The sequence below is a fragment of the Lutra lutra genome, chromosome 5 (genome assembly GCF_902655055.1).
Source record: "Lutra lutra chromosome 5, mLutLut1.2, whole genome shotgun sequence".
Taxonomy (NCBI): Eukaryota; Metazoa; Chordata; class Mammalia; order Carnivora; family Mustelidae; genus Lutra; species Lutra lutra.
In genome coordinates this window covers 104,769,282-104,790,042 of record NC_062282.1, presented here as the reverse complement: position 1 = coordinate 104,790,042, position 20,761 = coordinate 104,769,282, and the positions used below count along the sequence as shown (strand labels likewise).

Sequence of the window (20,761 nt, the reverse complement as noted above, 5' to 3'; positions counted from 1 at the left end):
AAATGTGCTTGTATATCAAATTTACAAATACTTTCCCCAAACTGATGAGAAGACCACCAAAATAAGTATATATATTATACTTTCAGTGGCTTCTTCTAATTATCCTCATAACAAATTTCAGTCTCCTTTTTGATACCTGCTTATCCAACCTTATCTATTGCTGTTCCCTCCCTGGACCTCTTAGGTCCAGCCTTTTTGTTGCCTGCACATGCTCTTTCCTTTGCCTCTGACATACTACATGTGTATGAGATGCTCTTCCTGCTTCTCCTACCTACCCTTTCTTTATAAATTTCTCTTTATCTTTTAAACATCCCGTACCTTCTTCCTCAACAGTGAGATAAATATCCCTCCTCTGTTCTCCCATAACATCTTATTTATTCCCATCAGAGCATTTATTGAATAATCACTCTTGGCTGACACTTGTTCATAATTCCTTCAGAAAATAGAAGCAATTGGGAGCTTTGCCTTTTCCTACCACAAAATCTTTCAACCTATCTGCATCTGTACCTGTGCTACCTTCTTTCCTGTTAGAATGGGTTATGTTCCCTAACCCTTGTTAAAACCGTCAGTGGCATTATTTTCACATTTTTGTCCTCATCTTACATAACTTCAACAGCATTTGACACAAGTAACCACTCTCCTTGAAGCATTTTTTTAATATTAATATCTTTGCTAGAATAATAGCCTCCTAGTTTTCCTTCTGTTTTGCTACCATTCCTCAGTCTCCTTTGCTGAAACTCTCCCTCCCCCTCCCCCTCCCCCTCCCTGTGTGCTCATTGTCCCCCCTACCCCGTGTGTGTGTGTGTGTGTGTGTGTGTGTGTGTGTGTGTGTGTGTGTTAACCTTTAAGAGTTCTTTCTGCAACCTCTAGGTCTTAAGTTCGTACCATCATAAAACTTCATTTTTATGTTCACTCATTTATTCACTCAATAGATATTTATTGAATCCCCTGCTACTTGCCAAATACTGTTCTAGGCATTCTTTTAGGCCTGACATTAAAAAGAACAAAACAGAAACAAAAAAACTAGAGTCCCTACTTACTTGGTGTTCATTCTAGTGCCAGTATCCCCCAATCTATATTTCTGGGCTTGACCATTCCAGACGTATATATATTCAACTGATCACCTGTTTGGCATATTCTCTTGGGTGTCCAAAATAAAAATCATGGTCTTCCCTCAAGTTAACCCACCTTCCTAAAACAAAAATCTGTTCCTTCTCTTGTTACCCATCTTCAGTAAATGGTATCTCCAGTCACTGAGATACCTAAAACCAAAAATTTAGTGGATCTCTTCTTGATGCTTCTCTCTCTTTCCTAATAACCACATCTAATATCCACAAGTCCTATTTCTTATTTCCTCCTTTTCTTTCCTTTCTACCATTGCCGCTAATCCAGTCCACTCTCATCTTCTGCCTATACTATCCGCAAAAGCCTCCTAGTCAGCACACCTCTGTCTCTTGAAACCTCCTTTCCCTCCCACCACAACAGCCAGATTGATGTCTAAAATGGTATGTCAGAACATTTACTTTTTTACTTAACATCCAGTATACAATGCATGTAGAATAAAATCCAGATGACACTTAGAAAAAGGCTTATACAGATTATATCTCAAGACGACTTCTTTAAATCAGGACTTGGTGAACTCAACAGTGGTTTTAATCATATAAATTACGTTACAAATAATAGTGAATACTCAACCCACACTTCATTCAACAATGTTAATAATTTAAAATGGATTTTTCTGTAGGCATTTGTTCTCTGTGTTTCAAAAACAACATAGTGTCCTCTGAAACATCCAGGAAGAAAACCTTAATTTTGAGCTTCTAGAAGAGCCTGCTTCCACTAGATGTGGTATAGCAGAGGACATTTGTGTTTAAGATTTTCCTAAATTGAGGAAGGATTTGTAAACAGATTTATAATACAGTATGTTTGCTGATATATTAACCACTGTGGACTAACTGCTCTTCATAAGGATTTACATATGGAGTAGTTTTTTGATTCTTAAAATAATGATGGTTAAATGCTTTTTTAAATAGGTACTTGTATGAATATTTATATCACTCTTGCCCCTCTCTCACTTTTATGTCCTCTGTAGTAAGAAATAGTATGACACAGTATTTGACTTTATTTCTTCCAGGTCCTTCTCCGTCAGGCTTATTTTTCCAGATATGTAACTCCTGACTTCAGTTATTTTTTTCTTTGCCCTGTTCTTTTAATCACCAGTAATGTATTAAAAAAATAGTCATATAACTAGAATAAAAGTTGTAAGTTACCGGAACGGAGAATAAATGTGTTCTCTTTCTAAATACAATTCTGCAGATAATGTCACAGATTATCAGAGAATCTGTTTTATTTTAATATTTATATATTGATCATCTTTCAGTAAAGTCACTATTTTATAGGTAGGGATTAACTCTTCATTGAATCTTCTGTTCTCATGGTTATTTAAAAGTACTAGCCACTTAACTACATTATCATTGACTGCATATGCAGATGTAAAAAGGGGAAAATTTTTGTTTAAAAATCCTTTCCAGGGGGCGCCTGGGTGGCTCAGTGGGTTAAGCCGCTGCCTTCGGCTCAGGTCATGATCTCAGGGTCCTGGGATCGAGTTCTGCGTCGGGCTCTCTGCTCAGCAGGGAGCCTGCTTCCCTCTCTCTCTCTCTCTCTGCCTGCCTCTCTGTCTACTTTTGATCTCTCTCTGTCAAATAAATAAATAAAATCTTAAAAATAAATAAATAAATAAAAAATAAAAAATAAAAATCCTTTCCAGGGTGCTTAGGTGGCTCTGTCAGTTAAGCATCTAACATCTGGTTTCAGTGAAGGTCATGATCTCAAGAGTCCTGGGATTGAGCCCCACCTCCAGCCCCATGCTCAGTGAGGGCTATCTGCTTGAGTATTCTTTCCCTCTGCCCCTTGGCCTGCTCTTGTGCACATGCACGTTCTTTTTCTCTCTCTCTCTCGAATAAATAAAATAAACCTTTAAAATATCCTTTCTACTCTCAGCTATGTTAAAATTCTCTCTTGTCACATGGTTATGGTTTATAAGGTGATTTCTTAGATTCCTAGTCACCCTAGCACTTACATTCAAAAATACTATCCCATATCTAATTACAAAACAATAAATATTTCTGTTTACTGCTATTGTTAACCTATAGTTTATACAGTTGTCAGTTGCAGTTTTGTCTGTCTCATGAGACCTTTTCTTTAACCCAACCTATATGCTTTTCTCAATTAACTTTCCCTAGCTTAGCTATACCGTGGCCAGCCATTCATGTTTTTTTATTATATGTAATAAGAGTTGCTTTGCCCAAAATACTGCTTTATTCCTATTTGCCTGGAACTTTAATGTGGGTAATAGTTTCTTTACATATGTTGTGCTCCTAGTAGAAAATATCAAGAAAGCAAAGTGCTGCATTTTGTGGGTTCTTTACTTGTCTTCCTGTATTTCCTCCTCTTCTGAGCTAAATCCCCTCCTTAACCACTTCTCACTAACGTGGCTCTTTTCTCACGTGGATCCATTTTGCTCTAGCTTTAATGGATCTTTTGAACACATTTCTTGGGTGCTTGGGTGTCATAGTCAGTTGAGTGTCCAGCTCTTGGTTTTGGCTCAGGTTACAATCTCAGGGTCGTAATCCCAGAGTTATGAGATTGAGCCCTGCGTTGGGCTCTGAGCTCTGTGGGGAGTCTGCTTGGGATTCTCTCTTGCCCTGTGCCCCCCTCCCCTGTGCTCTGGCAATAGATAAATACAAATATTTATTTGTATTTATCTATTGCCATATATTGCCATATCTCAAATAGATAAATACATCTTTTTAAAAAAAGTAATAACACATTCATACTGTCAGTCCCTACCAGACTTCTTACCTATTTGGTTGTCAAAATTGGCCTTTTCTAGATTAGGTCTAATTTTGGTTCTTGTAAACTAAGTAACTAGGTAAAAGACCTTAAGAGGCCAAAATATCAGTCAAAGAGTTATTCTGTGCTGTCCTTTTCTTTTTGGGCTAGACAATATATTGCAACCTTCAAATATTGCCCAAATTAATTTTAGTCCTCTGCTCATGACATCACTCTTCTTTTCTACTCTCCTTATCCTAGTTAGAGATACAGAGGATTTTGCCCTCAACCAGTGAAGGTATTCTGGTTTTTTGTTTTTTTTTAAACCTAATCTGCCACAGAAACAATAAGCAATGATAATCAAGCATATCCCTCTTATTTCACCTGAGGCATGACTCATCTCTTATCTTCCAGAAGTAATGTTAAAAGGACAAATTGGTACAATTTTCCCAATAAAGATTTATAGTTATTACATATAATTGCAGTGTTGTAAAAATTTGTCTTTTTGAGAAGGATGCACATACATTTCTTGTGTGTGATTTACTTGAAACATGAGTTAACATTCACAATTGGGTATTTCTTTTTCCTAAAAATGAAGGGGAAATTTTTTCTTAAGTATGTGGAAAATAATAGGAAGTCTCAGTTTATTTATTTTTTTTAAAGATTTTATTCATTTATTTGACAGAGAGATCACAAGCAGGCAGAGAGGCAGGCAGAGAGAGAGGAGGAAGCAGGCTCCCTGCTGAGCAGAGAGCCCGATGTGGGGCTCGATCCCAGGACTCCGGGATCATGACCTGAGCCGAAGGCAGCGGCTTAACCCACTGAGCCACACAGGCGCCGGAAGTCTCAGTTTAAAAGAGGAATTTTATCAAGTGTCTTTCACAAGACTGATTCTGCAAGAAACACCGTATTTCTTTTATCAGTGATAAAAGTATTATTTAAAATAACTTCCAGTGGTACAAGAAAATATTATTGTCTCAGGTTTATCAATGATGCTCTGTTTTTATGCTTGTTTTGTATTTTGTTGTAGATTTTTTTTTTTTAAGATTTTATTTATTCATTTGACAGAGAGAGATCACAAGCAGGCAGAGAGGCAGGTAGAGAGAGAGGAGGAAGCAGGCTCCCCGCTGAGCAGAGAGCCCGATGCGGGGCTCGATCCCAGGACCCTGAGATCATGACCTGAGCCAAAGGCAGCGGCTTAACCCACTGAGCCACCCAGGCGCCCCGTATTTTGTTGTAGATTTACAGGAAGTTGCAGTAAATGTTAAGGGAGGTCACATACACCCCTCACTAGTCCTCCTACAATTTTAATATCTTACATAATTATAATGTCCGGACCATGAAATTGACATTGGTACACCACAGAGCTTATTTATATTTCTCTAGTTACACATATACTCATTTGTGTGTATCTGTATATACATTTGTATGTTTATGTATATAGTCCCATATACAATTCTATCACATGTAGAATGTGTAAATACGACAGTCAAGATGGAAAATCTTTCCACACAAAACTGTCTTGTGCTACCTCTTTGTAGCCCCTGTCTTCTCCATCCCTGAGTTCTAAGTAATTAATATTCTTTGAAGAATTATACAGTATGTAACCTTTTGAAATTGGCTTTTCCACTTAGCATAATTCCCTTGAGGTCCAAAGTCACTGAGTGGATCATCCTTGTTCCTTATTATTGCTGAGTAGTGTTCCATGGTATGGATGTATCCACTAAAGAACATTTGGATTGTTTCTGGTTTGGGGCTCTTACAAAAAAAGCTTCTGTGAACATTCATAGACAATTTTTGCATGAACATAAGTTTTCATTTTACTGGGATAAAATCCCAAGAAATTGCTGTGTTTTATTAGTACATTTTTTTGTCTTAAGAGAAACTGCCAAACTCTTTTCCAGAGTGACTATTATTTTACATTCCCATCAGTGATGTGTGAGTGTTTTGATTTCTCCACATCCTCACTGGCCTTTGATGTTACCGCTATTTTTTATTTTAGCATTTGGCCATCACCTGCATGATAATGTATAGTGATATTTCATTGTGCTTTTAATTTTGATTTTCCTAATGGCTGTAATGTTGAATATCTTCTCATTTGCTTATTTGTGTCTGTATATCCTCTTCAGTGAAATGTCCATGTCTTCTGCTCCCTTTTTAAAAGTTTTTTATTTATGTAAGTAATCTCCACACCCAGAGTGGGGCTTGAACTCATGACCCCAAAATCAAGAGCCACACACTTCTACTGAGTCAGCCAGGCACCCCTAAGATTTTATTTTTTTAAGTAATCTCTACACCCAACATGGGGTTTGAAATCACAACCCTGAGATCAAAAGTTGGCAAGCAATACTGACTGAGCCGTCTTCTGCACACTTTTTAATGGGATTCTTTGTTTCTCTACTTCTGAGTTTTGAGAGTTCTTTGTATATTCCAGATAAATGCCTTTTGCTGGGTATGTGGTTTGCAAATATTTTCTCTTAGTCACTGCCTCTTAACATTGTCTTTCACTGAGCAATAGTTTTTAATTTTGAGAACATCTCATTTATGGCTAATATTTCCTTTTGTGAATTATACTTTTGATCTCAAGTCTAAGGCCTCTGCCTAATCCTCAGCCCCAAAGATTTTCTTTTTTTTTTTTTCCTAAAATATCTGTGGTTTTATGTTTTACATTTAAGGCTTTGATCAGTCTTGAGTTAGTTTTGTTTAAGGGGTGGGGTTTAGTTTGAAATTTATCGATTTATCTTTTTGCCCCTATAGAAGCCTAGTTCTCCAGCAATGTTTGTTGAAAAGGTCAAAAACCCTTTGGACATCTTTGTGGGTCTAATTTTTGTTTCTCCCTTTTGATCCATTAACCTGTATGTATTCATTTACCAATACCACACTGTATTGATTACTGTAGCTATAGAGAAAGATTTAATTGTGAAAGTGAGTCCTCTCATTTTCTTTTTTTTTTTTTTTATTGTTTTAGCTTAAACCTATATAACTGGGGGTGTCTGGGTGGCTCAGTGGGTTAAGCCTCTGCCTTTAGCTCAGTGGGTCAAGCCTCTGCCTTTAGCTCGGGTCATGATCTCAGGGTCCTGGGATCAAGCCCCACATCAGGCTCTCTGCTCAGCAGGGAACCTGCTTCTCCCTCTCTCTCTGCCTGCCTCTCTGCCTACTTGTGATCGCTCTCTGTCAAATAATTGAATAAAATCTTAAAAAAAAAAAAAAAAACCTGTATAACTGTTTGGGGACACCTGGGTGGCTCAGTTGGTTAAGCATCTGAATCTTGATCTCAGCTCAGGTCTTGATTTCAGAGTCATGAGTTCAAGCCCCATGTTGGGCTCCACAACTGGGCATGGAGCACACTTCAAAAAAAAACCCTGTATATCAATTTGGAGAGAATTGATGTCTTTACTATGTGAGGTCTTCCAGTCAATGAACATGTTAACTCTTTCCAATTTATTTAGGTCTGACTTCTTTGATCAGCATTTTGTAATTTTCAACATACTGATCCTGCATGTTTTGTTAGTTTTATACCTGAGTATTTCATTTTCTTTGAAAATGTTGTAAATGGTATTGTTTTTAGTTTTGGTTTCCACATACATATTTTGCTGGAAGTGCATTTAGTTTTTTCTGTGTTGACCTTGTAACCTTGACTTGTTGAACTCTCTAGTTCTAAAAGTGTTTTGTAGATTCCTTCCGGTCTTCTACATAGATAAGCATATCATTTGTAAATAGAGATAGTTTCTTTCTTTTCAACCTGCACGTCTTCTTTTTTTTACCTGATTGTTCTGGCTAAGGCTTACAGTACTGTCTTGAATAGGAGGGGTGACATCTCACCTATTCCTAATCTTAAGGAGATAGCATTCAGTCTTTTACCATTAAGTATAGTATTAGCTGTACATTTTGGTAAATAGTGTTTCTCAAGTTGAGGAAGTTCTTTATTCCTCCTTTGCTGAGTGTTGTCATGAATGGGTATTTTGGGTTTTGTTACATGCTTTTTCCTGTCTCATTTGATAAGACCATATGAATTTTCTTCTTTTGCCTATTAATATTGTTGGATTATATGGACTGATTTTTAAATGTTGAACCAGTCTTGTATTATACCTGCTTAATCTTGATTGTGGTGTGTAATTCTTTTCGTATGTTGCTGGAGTCAATTTATTAATACCTTGTTAAGGATTTTTGCATCTAAGTTTATGGTCTGCGGTTTTCTTTTTTGATACTGTCTTTGTCTGGTTCTGATATCAGGTTAATGCTCCTCTCATAAAATTAATTGGAAAATGTTCCCTCTTCTCTTTCTTAAAGGATTTGTGTGAAATTAGTTTCCATTCCTAAAATATTTGATAAAATTGTCCACTGGAACTATTGAGGCTTGGAGAGTTCTGTTTTATGATCTTTTTAATTACAAATTCAATTCCTTTCATGATTGTAAAACTACCCAGGTTATCATTTGAGTTTTGGTGCTTTATAGTTTTGAAGGAATTGGTTCATTTCTTCTAAGTGGCAAATCCATGAACATTATGAACAGTATTATAGACTTTTTAGTGGTGTTTTTTTTTCCTTACAATTTGCTAGTATTTTGTTGAGAATTTTTGAATCCATGTTCGTCAAGGATATTGGTGTGTAACTTTCCTTTTTGGTGGGGACTCTGCTTTTGGAATCAAGGTGATGCTGCCTTTATAGAATGAGTTTTGAAGTATTCTTTCCATTTCTATTTTTTGGAATAGTTTCAGAAGAATAGATATTAATTCTAATTTAAACGTTTGGTAGAATTCCACTGGGAAGCCATCTGGCCCTGGACTCTTGTTTGTTGGCAGAGTTTTGATTACTGCTTCAATATCCTTGCTGGTTTTGGGTCTGCTCAGGTTTTCTCTTTCTTCTTTTTTCTTTTTTGATAGTTCATGCATCTCTAGGAATGCATCCATTTCTTCTAGATTGCCTGATTTTTTGGCATATAGTTGCTCATAATATGTTCTTTTAATTGCTTGTATTCCTTCAGTGTTGGTTTTGATCTCTCCTCTTTCATTCATGATTTTTTTTTTATTTGGGTCCTTTTTTCTTTTTGATAAGTCTGGCCAGGGGTTTATCAGTCTTACTAATTCTTTCAAAGAATCAGCTCCTAGTTTTGTTGGTCGGTTCTATTGTTCTTCTGGTTTCTATTTCATTTATTTCTTTAGGCTTTATTTGCTGTTCTTTCTCCAGCTGCTTTAGGTGTAAAGTTAGATCATGTATTTGAAACTATTCTTCTTGAAGAAGGCCTGTGTTTGGCTGTATACTTCCCTCTTAATGTCTGCTTTTGCTGTGTTCCAAAGGTTTTAGACTTTCAATTTATTTTCATTTGCATTTGCTTCTCTGTATTTTTTTTTTAATTTCTTCTTTAATTTCCTGGTTAACCCATTCATTCTTTAGTAGGATGTTCTTTAACCTGCGTGCAGTCTTCCCTAATTTTTTCTTGTGGTTGACTTCATTTTTTAGCATTATGGTCTGAAAATATACATAGTACGCTCTCTTTCTCTTTTGGTTGAGGCCTTATTTGTGATCCAGTATGTGATCTATCCTGGAGCGTGTTCCATGTGCACTAGAAAAGAATGTGTATTCTGCTGCCTTAGGATGAAATGTTCTGAATATATCTGTTAAGTCCATCTGGTTCAGTGTATGATTCAGAGCCAGTTTCCTTGTTGATCTTCTGCTTAGATAATCAGTCCCTTACTGTGAGTGGGGGTTAAAGTCCCCTACTCTTAATGTGTTATTATCAATGAGTTTCTTTAAGTTTGTTTATTAACTGATTTATGTATTTGGCTGCTCCCAGGTTGGGGCATAAATATTTAGAATTTTTAGATCTTGTTGAATAGACCCCTTTATTATTTATTATTATGTGCCTTCTTCATCTCTTAGTACACTCTTTCATTTAAAATCTAGTTAGTCTGATATAAATATGACTACTCCAGCTTTCTTTTGATGTCCAGTAGCATGATAGATGGTCCTCCTCCCCCTCACTTTCAATCTGGAGGTGTCTTTGGGTCTACAGTGAGTCTCTTGTAAACAGCATATTGATGGGTCTTGGTTTTTTATCCATTCTGATACCCTGTGTGTTTTGATTAGAGCATTTAGGCCATTTACATTCAAAGTAATTAGTGAGAGATACAAATTTAGTGCCATTGTATTCCCTGTAAAGTTGCTATTCCTGTAGATTGTCTCTTTTCTTTTCCAATCTTTGTTGATTGTGGTCCCTCTTTCCTGCTCAAAGGTCTGCTTTAATATTTCTTGTGGTGCTGATTTAGTGTTCATAAACTCCTTTAGTTTTTGCTTGTTTTAGAAACCCTTTAACTCTGCTATTCTGAATGACAGCCTTACTGGATAAAGTATGTTTGGCTGCATATGTTTCCCATTCAGCACATTGACTGTATCATGCCACTGTCTTCTGGCCTGCCAAATTCTCTGGACAGATCTGCTGCTACCCTTATGTCTACTCTTGTAGGTTAAAGACCTTTTATCCCTAGCTGCTGTTGAATTCTCTCTTTGTATTTTGCAGGTTTCACTATGATATGTCTTGGTGTTGACTTGTATTTGTTGATTGTGAGGGGAGTTCTCTGTGCCTTTGGACTTGAATACCTGTTTCCTTCCACTTATTAGGGAAGTTCTCAGCTATAATTTGTTCAAATAAATTGCTCTTTTTTTCCCACTCTTGCTCTTCTGAGACTCTTATGATATGGATATTATTGTGCTTTGTGGAATCACTGGGTTCCCTAAGTCTCTTTGTGATCTACTAGTTTTCTTTCTGTCTTCTTTTCAGCTTCTTTATTTTCCATAATTTTGTCTTCTGCATCACCTTTTTGTTCCTTTGCTTCTTCCATCCTCTTTGTGATTGCGTCCAGTCTATTTTGCATCTCAGGAAAGCATTTTTTTATTTCAGCCTAACCATTTTTTGGCTCTTTTATTTCTGCAGCAACAGTTTCTGTGGTGTTTCTTATGCTTTTTTCAACCCCATAATATTCTTATGATTCTTGTTCTAAATTCTTGTTCATATATATTGCTTATATCTGTTTGGAGTAAATCCCTGGCCATGGTTTCTTCTTGATCTTTCTTTTCCGGAAAATTCCTCCATCTTGTCATTTTGTCTAGGTTTCTGTCTTTTGCATGTTATGAAAGCTTGTTATTTTCTTGCTCTTGAGAGTATTAATATATTAAGAAGGAGTCCTACACTGTCTAGGGCCTGGTGCTTCAGGAAACACACCAGTGTTTCTGGTGTATGCTCTGCACAGTCTGCTGTTGTGTTTTGGCTGCTTTTCCCCATGGGTCAGTCCTTTGCAGGGTTCCTCCTTGTTTGTGGTGGGGAGTGCTTGGACCTTTAACTAAGTGTGCTTTGATTTGTTTGTTAAAATAAGCCTGCCACGTTCTCTCCCTCTAATTGTGCACATTGTTCTTTTAATCGTCAGATTGATTTCCTAGGTATTCAAAATTATTTGATGTTGATCTAGCTGTGATCAGGGGGTGAAGCTATGTTCAAGCCCAGACTCCCCCTACTGCTCCACCATCTTAACTCAAGTATCTGTTGTTTTCCTTTAATGCTTGCAAGATCTGTAAAGATCTTTTTTGTTACTGATTTAGTGATTTGTGCCTTCTGACTTCAGTGTTATTAGAAATTTATTCGTTTTTTAAAAACTCATCTCTTTGTTTCATGGATATTTTTATTCTGTCATTTCTAATCTTATTTTTATTATTCCCTTGCACTTGTTTTGGGTTTATTTGCTCTTCTTTTTCTCAGTTTCTGAAAGAAGAGCTTAGTTTTTTGTTTTGGGGTTTTTTTTTAAGGATTTTATTTATTTGACAGAGAAACAGTGAGAGAGGGAACACAAGCAGGGGGAGTAGGAGAGGGAGAAACAGGCTTCCCACTGAGCAGAGAGCCAGATGCAGAGCTTGATTGCAGGACTCTAGGATCATGACTTGAGCCGAAGACAAGACACTTAACAACTGAGCCACCCAGGCTCCCCAGATCTTAGATTTTTAAATTGAGGTCTTTGTTCTTTCCTAACATAAACATTTACTGATATAAATTTCCCTCTCAGCACTGCTTTAACTGAATCCTATAACATTTGACATGCTATATTTTCATTCTCATTTATCTCTGTATTTCTCTTCTTCTTTTGAGACTTCCTTGTTGACTCATGGGTTATTTACAAGTATGTTTAATTTCGAAGTGATTTGAAGATTTTCCTGCTATATTTTTGTTATGATTTCTACTTTTTTTTAATAGTCATACATGCACTAGGTATTATTTCAGTTCTTTTATTTAATATCTAAATTTGTTGAGATTTTTGTTTTGTAGTTGTTATTTGACCAAGACTATGGTATACTGCAATGAATGCTGCTTTTTTCTTTTCTTTTTTTTTTAAGATTTATTTATTTGAGAGAGTATGCATGTAAGATGGAGGAGGGGCAGAGGGAGAATCTTTCAAGCAGACTGCACTGAGCATGGAGCCTAACACAGGGCTCAGTCCCACAGCCCATGAGGTCATGACCTGAGCTGAAACCAAGAGCAGAAGCTTAACTAACTGACCCACCCAGGTGCCCCTGTGATGAAGGTTTCATAGGTACTTAAAAAGTATTTCTTTTCCTTTCTTAGGCAGAGTGTCCTATAAATGTCAGTTAGATCTTATTGGTTGATGGCATTATTCAGTCCTTTTATAACTTTGCTGACCTTTTTGGTTTAATACTTCTACCACTTGTACCAAGTGAAGTATTGAAATCCCCAGCTCTATGTGTAGTTTTACCTCTCTCCTTTCAGTTTTATCCGTTTTTATGTTATATATTTTGAAGTTCTCTTATGTAGTACATCCACATTTAGGGATCACCATGGTTTTTTTTTTTTTTTTTTTTTTTTTTTTTTGGTGAATTGATCATTGTATTATTATGTAACATTCCTCTTGGTCTCTAATTTATTTATTTTTTTTGCTCTGAAGTCTATCTAGTATTAATATAGTCACTCTTTTGTTTAAATGTTTGCATGATACATCTTTTTTCATCCTTTTATTTTCAACTCTGTTTCATTTTGTTTGAAGTGGTTTTCTTGTAAGCAGCATATAGTTGGGTCCAGTCTATGAATCTCTTAGAAGTGGATTTAAACCAAAAAAAAAAAAAAAAAAAGTGGATTTAAACCATTTATACTTAAAGTAATTATTGACATCTTAGGGTTTAGGGGCCCAGACTTCTTTTTAGTCATTGAGCAATAACCTTAATCATTCAGCAATAACCACAAAACACAAGTCAGATTCCTTTCTTCCTTTCTTCTTTCCTTCCTTCCTTCCTTCTTATCTTTCTATCTTCCTTCTTTCCATCCTTCAGAGGTTCTCACAGCATGACAACCAGTTCCTGAGAGAAGCATTTCCATAATGTAAGCATTTCAAGAGGCCCATGTGGAAACAAAAAGTTCTAAAAAGCCACTTCTGCCACATTCTGTTGGTCACAGGTGCAACCCAAATGGAGTGTGGGAGGTGACTCTGCAAGAACGGGATCGTTGGAATCCTTCTTAGAGTCTGGCTACACTATCACTCATTCATATGCTAGAGTTGAAATCGGAGTCCTGGGTTATAACTCAGATCCTATCAACTAGCTAGTCACTCTGAGACTCAGCTTTCTTGTTTATAAATTGAGCAGCCTGTTGTAGATAACCACTTAGGTCCCTTCTGACTCTATGATTCTTCATTTGTTTCTCATTCAGTGTCTTTATATCTTTTTTCCCTTGCTTTACTAAGATATAGTTGACAGTCTAAAATTGTATATATTAAAGTTATCAAATTGTATGATTTGATGAATGTATACTTTGTGAATATTGACCATAACCAAGCTACTTGACATATCCATCGCCTTACATAGTTACCATTTTCCCTCTGTCTCTCCCTCTCTTCAGTTGGATTTTTAACCTGTTTATTAGTATATTACCATTTGACCTTTGTATAAAAGCAGACTTAACCATTGTTACAGTAATCTCTGAACAACTCTAAAGCTCAGTTTGGCAAGCTAATGCAGTTACCATTGGTTCCAGAGGTAGCCGATATCCAATATTAGAGTGCCTATGGATTTATAGCCAGCCCTGGGTGAATGGATCATTAAAGAAGTTAGAAATCTTATCTCAGTTGAGCAATAGCAGAACAACTTAACATTGGCCAGATTATTTCACAGAGCTCTTCTTTCTGAAAAAAATGAAAATCTGCCAATTAGGGCTTTTCCCTTCCAACTTATTTACATTTGATTATAAAGATAATTGATCAGATTTTAGTTTAGTAATTTATTTATTTTTCTAGTTTGAGCCTTGCTAATAAGCCTCCCCAAACTTCCATTTTACCTGAATAACTTTCCCCCCAAAATATCCTAACTTGTTTTAAGAACAGTAACACGTGAGTAGGACTACATCCTGCTGTGTTACCTAAGGTTCCTTGTACCTCCCAATCTGTGCCAAGATCCTGACTTAAACTCAGTCTTGTCATAGTCAGTATTATAATAAACTGAGAGTTTATTCAGATATTTTCTTTTATTTAAGAATTTGTTTGATGAGAGAGAGTGAGAGAGGGAACACAAGCAGGGGGACTGGGAGAGGGAGAAGCAGGCTTTCAGCTGAGCAGGGAGTAGGATGTGGGGCTTGTTCCCAGGACCCTGAGATCATGACCTGAGCCTAAGGCAGATGCCTAATGACTGAACCACCCTATTCAGATATTTTAAAAAGAGGTTCCATTCATCTGAGTGACTCCTTCCCAAGGAGAACACTTTGAAAGATAATACTCATTTACTTTAGTTCAGGTATTTTGAGGGGTTTCTTTACTATATAATCACACCTTATATATGGTCTTTTAAAATTATTTCTAGCAGTTGTAATTCTTTGTTATGAGGTAAAGTCTATGGTTTATGGCCTTGATAGAGATGTGGTTTATGGATTCCACATCATAGCCAGGATTGTACTATATGCCTTTGGCTCCCAGTGGCAAAGTCTTCTTGAAGCTGTATCAAGTATTTATTTTCATGTTCATGCTCCTATACTGGAATGGAGGACAAAAACCGCCCTTTTACTCATCTTTGCATCCCCTGTACCAGGCATCCTGTAGATATATAGTAAGCTTATTGAATGAATTGGGGATGGTACGTGGGAGAGACTGATCTTTGACCCTATTTACATCAGAGTCCTGTTTTGATAGATTAAATGAGGATTCTTGCTCCATAATAATGAATAGAATAATAATGAAAGAAGTATAAAGTTCATTTCATTGACAGTACTAAAACTTTAAAAAAACTTTCTAGAGGTATCCATTTTGACTTAACGCTTTTGATCTTACTTTCTAGTCATTTCATCTTATTTAATTCCTATAAGTTACTTTCAAGGGTGGTCCATAAGGAAGAAATATGAATCAGGTATCCCGTGAAATGTCTATCAGTGATTTTTTTCACACATATTCATACTAACTAGATACATAAAAATAATTTAGTCACAGTGATTAAATATCTAGGTATAGTATGATTAGCAGTGAAGTAAAGTCATGATTCTGTGTCTTAAGTTTTCAGCCAGCGTCTTGTTAGTAAAAGAAGTTAAATAATAGGTTTTCACCTGAGAAAACAGATGTGGATAGAGAGCATCCTTGTTTATTATGATTCTGATTTTTGTTTATAGTGTGTGTTATGACAAAACTATTAGGGAAAGGGAGAAGATACTGGAACTTACTAAAGTTTCTATTAAAATGTAGTATGGGGGCACCTGGGTGGTTCATTGGGTTAAAGCCTCTGCCTTCAGCCCAGGTCATGATCCCAGGGTCCTGGGATTGAGCCCCACATTGGGCTCCGCTCAGCGGGGAGCCTGTTTCCCTTCCTCTCTCTCTGCCTACCTCTCTGCCTACTTATGATCTCTGTCAAATAAATAAATAAAGTCTTTAAAAAAAAAAGTAGTATGATTACCATTAAGTTATGTCTTTCCTTTTTATTTTTATATGAGCTAGCTAATAAAGCTTATTAGTAAAATTAGTAAAAGTTTGAAATTTGTACCCTTTTAACCAAAGGTAGTTGCCCAAACATTATTTTTTGTAGATAAATGTTTAAATGATTTTTGTGTCTCTGAGAATAGTTCAAGGAGATAAAGCTTCCTGCCATCTTAGGAAAAAGATGTATTTGAGGAACAACATTGACACTAATTTATTTACCCTCCTACTGATTGGTTTCTCAGTGATTGCTTTGATTTTTTTCCTTTTATGATCTGATATTTTATAGTTCAGTTTTGAATGATATATTTTATATCCAGAAATACCCTCCAGAATAAATATTCTTGGGTTTAATTCTGTTGTGTCTGTCTTCAGGAGGAATAGGCAGAAGTTAGATTCAGAGGGGTGCCAAGTTGGTAATTTGGCTCAAAGTGCATGGGGAGAATAATCTCTCTCCTAAAATGAAGCACAAGGATAAGTAATAACTTTTTATGCATGATAAGCATCAAAAATATGAACCTGCTGGTCTTTGCTTTTCCTTTTTCTTTACCTCTGTCTTTCAGTAAGAACCTCCTGCAGTGTGCACACGATGTGATCAATAACTCAATAACTTTTTTCATGCAGTAATTATCTCCATGTGATATTATCTGAACACTCTTTTTCTTTATTACTCAGAAGATGCAGGAGATATTTATATAACCAGCTGATCCCATTTTGGATAAAGGTGCTTTGTGACAGCAGGAAAAATAGTTTATTTATTTATTTATTTTTTAAATAGCCTTTTTAAATAAATGCTCTATGAAAAGCTTTTCCAGTTAATTTTCACTTAGCATGAAAAGGTGATTACCAAATGATTTAAAATTTGTACTTTGAATATTTTAGAAAAAATTCTTTCTAACTTCTAATCACAATTTAAGTTAAAATATTGAGCTATTTTTTAAAAATATTGAACTATTTAACATACCTATAATTTTTTCTTGATTCTTCTGACCTGTTTTAGATAGTTACAGAAGTGTGAGCTATACACGTAAGTTCTACCATCTCTGCTTGTCTCACAGAGATTTTTCATTATAGGCAGAGATCCTGCAAGAGTCCCGGATGATGATCCCAGATTGCCAGCGCAGGTTGGAAGCAGCATATACCGATCTTCTACAGTTATTAGTAAGTAAATTCTTCTCTGTGTTCTGTTTAAACATTCTTTCAGTGTAATATATGGAAGGCCAAAATCTTAAGTATTCAGTGCTGTAAACTAGTTCGGGACATATTTTGTTCACTTGCCCTGTGTGCCAGTATATTTTAAAATAATTAGTAGAGATTAAATTGTGTTTTAATTAGCCTCCAGTAGAAGTACTATAACCAACGTGTTTTTTCTGTTTATTTAAACTTAATTAAATATATTTGAGTTATTATGGTAGATATTCAGAGCACTAACATTGTCCAGAAGTATCTTGAAATATTTAGTATTCATACATAAAGATCTTTTTTTGGGCACATTAAAGATAAGTAGACTATTTAAAATTTCAGAAGATCCAGATGCTTCAAATGGATCTGGGCCCTTACGAAAAGGATCTGGAATCTTTTAGAGTCAAACCTTATTCAGTTTGAGAGGAAAAAACACCTTGTAACATAGGCAGTGCATTCCTATTAACTTGGAGCAGGATAACACTGTTACCATCCTTGCTAGTGTTAAGTGCCTTGTGATACAGTGGCAGAATCATTTTATAAAAGATTCTAAAAACAATTAAAAGTCCTCCTATTTCTTAACAGAGATAACTGCATGATACTATATTCAAGCCGGTTGTTTTCGCTGTTTGATGATAAATTTGATGAATTCTGATATTTCCTTTACTAATCTCATTTTATGTTTCTGTTTCTTGAGCTAATATTAACTAGCTACTAGCTGTCTTGTGATTCATAGTTATGCCTTCTATAACAAAAGTCTTGTGAGGCTTTCTCGGGATGATTATATGTATTCTTTGAAAAAGAATGACATTTGTTTTCCCACCAAAATTATATTAGGACTAAATCTGTAAGAAAAAAAAAGAGATATGTTCACATTTTACTTTAATTTTGACACAGAACTCCATTTTTATCTATAGGAACCTTTTAAAGTCAGGGTAACTCTCCTTAACAGCCAAAAATAAAACTGTGATTTTGAAATAAAAGGTAGATGAAAGCAGGAAATAATTACTATATTAAAATACTGAGACAGAAGCACCGTTTTTATTTCCTGACAACTTAAATGCTTTTTGCTCTCATGAATCTAGTAGCTGAAAAAGTAATAGAAATTGCTTGAAAAGAATAATTCTGGCTTTGAATGATATACTTGTGTGTATGGATGTAGTCAGCAATATTTCTACCCTCAAAGAGCTTATACTTAGTAACAGAGAACAGAGACATGTTTAGGTGTAATATAGAGGTTTTAAGAAATTTTTGCCTGTAGTCTGAGTTAAGCAAATTCTCCTTTTGCTTTAAATTTTCCTATTAAAGAATCACACAGGGGCACCTAGGTGGCTCAGTCCATTAAGCGTTGGCCTTTAGCTCTCATAATGGTCCCAGGGTCCTGGGATCAAGCCCTGCATCAGGCTTCCTGCTCTGCGGGAAGCCCGTTTCTCCCTCTCCTACTCCCCCAGCTTGTGTTCCCTCTCTCACTGTCATTCTCTCTCTGTCAAATAAATAAATAAATCTTAAAAAAAAAAAAAAAAAAAAAGAAGAAGAAACACACATACTTTATTCTCTCTGCTCTGTAACTGTTTGTACATCTTCAGCTTTTATTGATCCAACACAAATAACTGGTCATAGCTTTACTTATTTAAGTAAAAATCAAACAAAAGTTCATATGCAGAATAACTTAGATGATTCTGTTCACATAATAATATGTTAGTATGAGTTTTATGTATGAAGTATCAAGGAAAAACTCAGTCTTTGGATATCAAAAAATAAAAGATGTTAGCATTTTGTTTCCTTGTAGTAAAATGCATAATACTCATTAATAAGCAGACAGTTTGGTCTTCTAATTCAAAGATTATACTTATCTCTGGTGTGACACCACTACCCTTCTTTGTCATTGTGGGTAGTTCAAGGATTATTGTCATCTGAATATTATCATATATGTGACACTTTAGTAAAGCATCATTTTTTTTGTTTTAGTCCATTGATATTAATCTTTTTTGTATGATGACATGTTGACAAAATGAGAATACTTTTTTTTCATTTTTCTGAGGTTTTTATGTATTTATTTAATGCTAATAGCTTTAGGTGACCCTGTTTATCACTTACTCTGTGAGGATGCTATATAGTGAAACAACAAAACCTGTTACTTCTCTTTCCAATAAAAAACAAAACTATGGGAAATCTATGAAATTATACAATATTTAGATGAGGTTTGGAATCCTTTTTGTGTTAATTTTTGAGCCTTTATATTGATGGTTTGTAATATATAAATAAATAAATATATAAATAAATAATACCACTGAAGTTTGAGAAGGATAAATCTCATTTTATTATATTTCATTTCAGGAGGGTGAAAAAGACTTGGAAGAAACTGAGGAATATAAGGAAGCACGTTTAGTATTGGATTCAGTGAAGTTAGAAGCCTGAAGTTTTTCTGTACAGGATGTTTTTTGCATTAAATCCTGGGATCCATTCCACAATTCATTATTTTTGACCACTGCTGTATGTTCAAATAGTATGAGAATGTGATTCTTTTTATGCAGTTGCATATATTTTTCTTTGCCTAATTTAACGTGTCAAATAAATGAGTTCGTCTAAAATTGTTTATTTCATACTTTACAAAATATTTTTAATTAACCTTTTATCATGAAATCATAGACATTTTTGACAGAGAATTAAAATCTGTTAGCTTCTCTGAAGTCTAGGTATTTTGCTTCATAAGTGTGGATTGAGTTAAAAATAGGATACCTTTATTTTTAGATAAAAATCCAAATTTTGAACAGTATTCTAAATAGGGTACAACTCCCTCAAAAGAAACGAAGAACTTGTCTGTGAATAAAGCCTCACATATTTATCCCTTTACAGTGAAAGTCTAACATTTCCATCACTATTAACTAATGGAAACATTTAAATCTCTTTCCAGAAAGATAGATTTATACAAAAAACATCAATTATTTAGATCTCCAAGTAAGATTCTTATGAACAAAGAATTGAATTGTATTTTAAAGGAATAATAATCGTGTATTGGCAAATGTTTAACAGACCTTCAAAATGGAAAGGGAGCCTCTTACTTCTGTGGTATAAGTACTCCTGCTGTGACTAATTTCAGGCTACCGACATGACATCATTGAACACAAGGTTGGGAAGATTTGAGCCAGCTCCAGCATACACTGTCAAAGCCAAACCTGGATAATCTTGACTGACTGGAAAAGATTATCATTTTATCACGAAGTATTTTTCCAGTACAATTGTAAACCAATTAATTACCTAATCATTTGAGTTTATTTTCTTAAAAATACATGACAACTCAGTTTTCTTCTGTTTCTTGAAAATGTGTATAAACCTTTATATCATCAGCCTACCATGAGCAGTGATCTCATGAACTAAAATACTAATAATAGCATTTAAACTTTAAAAGCCATAATTGAAAAAATAACAAAATCTGAATTTTTGCTGCTATAAGATACATACTTGTAGGGTAATTGGTTTGATTTTGAAAGTCACCAATGATCACCAGAAACCATAACATCTATTGAATCTGTCAGAAAGATCAGAGAAGAGAAAAATAATACTATTCTTTCCTGCCGTTATTTCTAAAGGGTATGCTGTTGTAAAGCACAGAATCCATCATTTTAAAAATCTTTATACATTTAGAAAATTACTTAATAACATATATCAGAAGCATTTCTAAATTGAAATGTCATCATCTTAAAATATTACATGCCATTTTTAAAGTACATGAGGTGGGGAAAGGAAGAGTAAGGAAATAAAAACACAATTACAATGTAAAACTTTCTGCTAAGGCTTTCTCTTAA

General features: G+C 35.2%; 1 protein-coding gene across 3 annotated transcripts in view; it reads left to right on the top strand.

Moving 5' to 3' along the window:
• Positions 1-19,546, top strand: part of TBCA (tubulin folding cofactor A) — a 76,860-nt gene extending 57,314 nt beyond the window's left edge. For all 3 annotated transcript variants that reach the window (XM_047730684.1, XM_047730682.1, XM_047730683.1), the window contains 2 exons: positions 16,848-16,934; positions 19,293-19,546. In XM_047730684.1, coding sequence (XP_047586640.1) covers positions 16,848-16,934; positions 19,293-19,373 — 168 coding nt within the window. In that variant the 3' untranslated portion in view covers positions 19,374-19,546. The remainder of the gene's footprint in view (positions 1-16,847; positions 16,935-19,292) is intronic.
• The last annotated feature ends 1,215 nt before the right edge of the window (positions 19,547-20,761 follow it).